Source organism: Magnolia sinica, chromosome 3 (assembly GCF_029962835.1).
Source record: "Magnolia sinica isolate HGM2019 chromosome 3, MsV1, whole genome shotgun sequence".
Classification (NCBI taxonomy): Eukaryota; Viridiplantae; Streptophyta; class Magnoliopsida; order Magnoliales; family Magnoliaceae; genus Magnolia; species Magnolia sinica.
This window is the reverse complement of record NC_080575.1, coordinates 112,023,534-112,026,013: the sequence shown is the minus strand read 5'-3', so window position 1 is coordinate 112,026,013 and position 2,480 is coordinate 112,023,534. Positions and strand designations below refer to the sequence as shown.

General features: G+C 42.7%; 1 protein-coding gene across 1 annotated transcript; it reads right to left on the bottom strand.

The window, feature by feature from the left end:
* Window positions 1-300: 300 nt before the first annotated feature.
* LOC131239078 (stigma-specific STIG1-like protein 1) lies at window positions 301-789 on the bottom strand. Its single transcript, XM_058236637.1, has one exon. It carries the CDS (start codon window positions 787-789, stop codon window positions 301-303), a length of 489 nt encoding a protein of 162 aa, XP_058092620.1.
* Window positions 790-2,480: the final 1,691 nt, after the last annotated feature.

The following is a 2,480-nucleotide window of genomic DNA, read 5'->3' as shown; positions in this document are numbered from 1 at the left end:
TTTCATATCCTAAGGAGATTTTGGAAATTAGGTATAGCAACAATCTATAGGTGCAATTAGTAACAATTACCCTTCATAGGGTGGTCGATTACCGTACCCTAGCAAGCTCCACAATATTCACCACCAAAAAACTCCATTTTCCAAGAAAGAAATGAAAAAAAAGGAACTCAAATGAGCATGGCTAAAATTTAGCTTACGGTTGAAAAGAACATTTTTTGGACATTGAACTTCTTACAAACTTTTCCAAAAAAAAAATGAAAGGAACGTAAACTTATGATGGACGACTGAATGTTAATGTTTCTAAGCATAACTGCACAGGCCATATGAACAAAAATCCCCACTTCCGCAGCGGTTGTTGCAACGTCCACAGTGCCTCTTGTCGAATGCTACGTTGATGCATTTGCCCTTACAACATGTCTCATTGTACTTGCACTTCTTCCCACAGAGACCGCAGTTGAGTCGGTCCATCCTCACGTCTACGCATTTCTTCTTACAACAGAAGGGCCCTGGGCTGCCCTTAGCCCGGCAAATTCGAGGGTTCTTGTTGCATTTGAGTTGCTTCCGCTTGTTCTTGGCTAGGAGGAACCGGCCCAATCCTTGGAAAGAAGACTGTTCGCTTTCGGTAGAAGAGAGGTCAGTTGAAACCGAGTCAGAGTCCAGTGCAGGAACTTCTTCTTCCTGTACGAAGTTTTCTTCTTCTTCTGTTTCATTGTCAATAATAGCATTGATACGAGCCATGAATAAAACCATGACTATTAATACAATGACTAAGGTCTTTGCTAGCTTCATTGTTAGAGTTGAGGGGGGAGAGAGAGAGAGAGAGAGAGAGAGAGAGAGAGAGAGGTATGGAAGGGAGACTGGGATTTTATAGTGGGGGAGTTGACACGGGAGATGGAGTTGTGTACACACTATACAGTGGTCCACTTCTACGGCTAGTTTTATAAGAGTTAGGTAGTATAAGCTTTTAAAGAATTTCAAAAAAGAGTAGCTGACACACAGAGACAAGAATACGAGTAGGTGAAGGAGCACAACTCCAGTATCTGGAACCATTGTACGTTGACTACGCGTAAGTATCTGCTTTATCTATATAGAAAAAGGCCCGGTTCTCAAATCTCATACGTTTTGGTCAAACTTCGACGTGTTGAAAAAATAAGACGATTTGCCATGCACTGATGCACAGATTAAAATTTCATTCTCTGGTTTAGAGGCGGAATCGTCTACAACACCTGTTTTAGGCAGCGCCTACAGCACCTCCAATCGGTGGGACCATGTTGCGTGTCTAATACATCCCACTGAAATTGAATTGCCTGTCCCCGCTTTTGGACGATAATCCGTCGAGGCAGGGCTATGTGGGTCCCACCCTGATGGAAGGGTTTTTATCCACGCGTCTTTACCTTTCAGGGCATGAACCCAAAAACGAGGCAGAACCAAGGCTCAACTGGACGGTAAAGTGGGGATTGAACATCCACCGTTTATAACCTATGAATGGGTTAGATGACAAATAAACATCACGTTGGCCCCTGGGAAGGTTTCAACGGTGGGTGTCATTATCATTGCTGCTTCCTGTGGTGTGATCGAGTTGATGTTTGGACATGCCTCTATTTTTGGTTCATGCCCCTGGATGATATGAAAAAAAATGTATGGATGGCATGGATAAAACCCATACAGACCCACTGCCTAGACAGATAATCGTCCAGGCGGGGCAGGACGCAATCCGCTTCCAAATCAGTAGGCTTTTATCATATTGAGTAAACTCTGTTGGCCACTATGAATGTAAGTGGTTTATCCACGCCATCCATCCGTTTTTCTATTTCATTTTATGGGAAGCATATCCAAAAGCTTCAATGGACTACACCCCAGGAAATAATGGGAATAATGATTTCCACAGTTGAAACCTTCCTTGGGCTCTACACTGATGTTTATTTGTCATCCAACCTGTTTGTAAGATCACAGGCGTGGATGAAGGGAAAATACAAATATCCGCTTGATCCAAAACTTCGGTGCCACTCAAAAAATTTCAACCATAGAAGTTCAATTAACACTGTTTCCTGTGTGGTCAGATCCACCTTTATATATGTTTCATTTTTGGCCTCAATTAACCCTTGAAATTATCTGGTAAAATGGATTGACGGAGACGATAAAATACACAAGTCACGGTGGGTAGCTTCCTCATTCACTTTGTTCATCTGGTAAGAACCTTTTTGGTCACTGTAATGCAAAAAGATCATCCAGGTACAAAACTCAATTGGGCCACACCAGGGAATAATGTAAAATTGTGCCCAACACTTCCAAGTTCACGCAATATGGCATGCTTAAGTTTTAGATCAGGCTGATTTTGTTATTTTGGCTTGTGGTGGCTCACACTTGGAGTTTGATGAAATATACATGCCAAGGTAGCCCCCACAAACAAGTCTATGGTTGGCATCCCATGCCCATTTTTTCCTGTGATGTGGGCCACCTGAGCTGTAGATCCAGCTGAG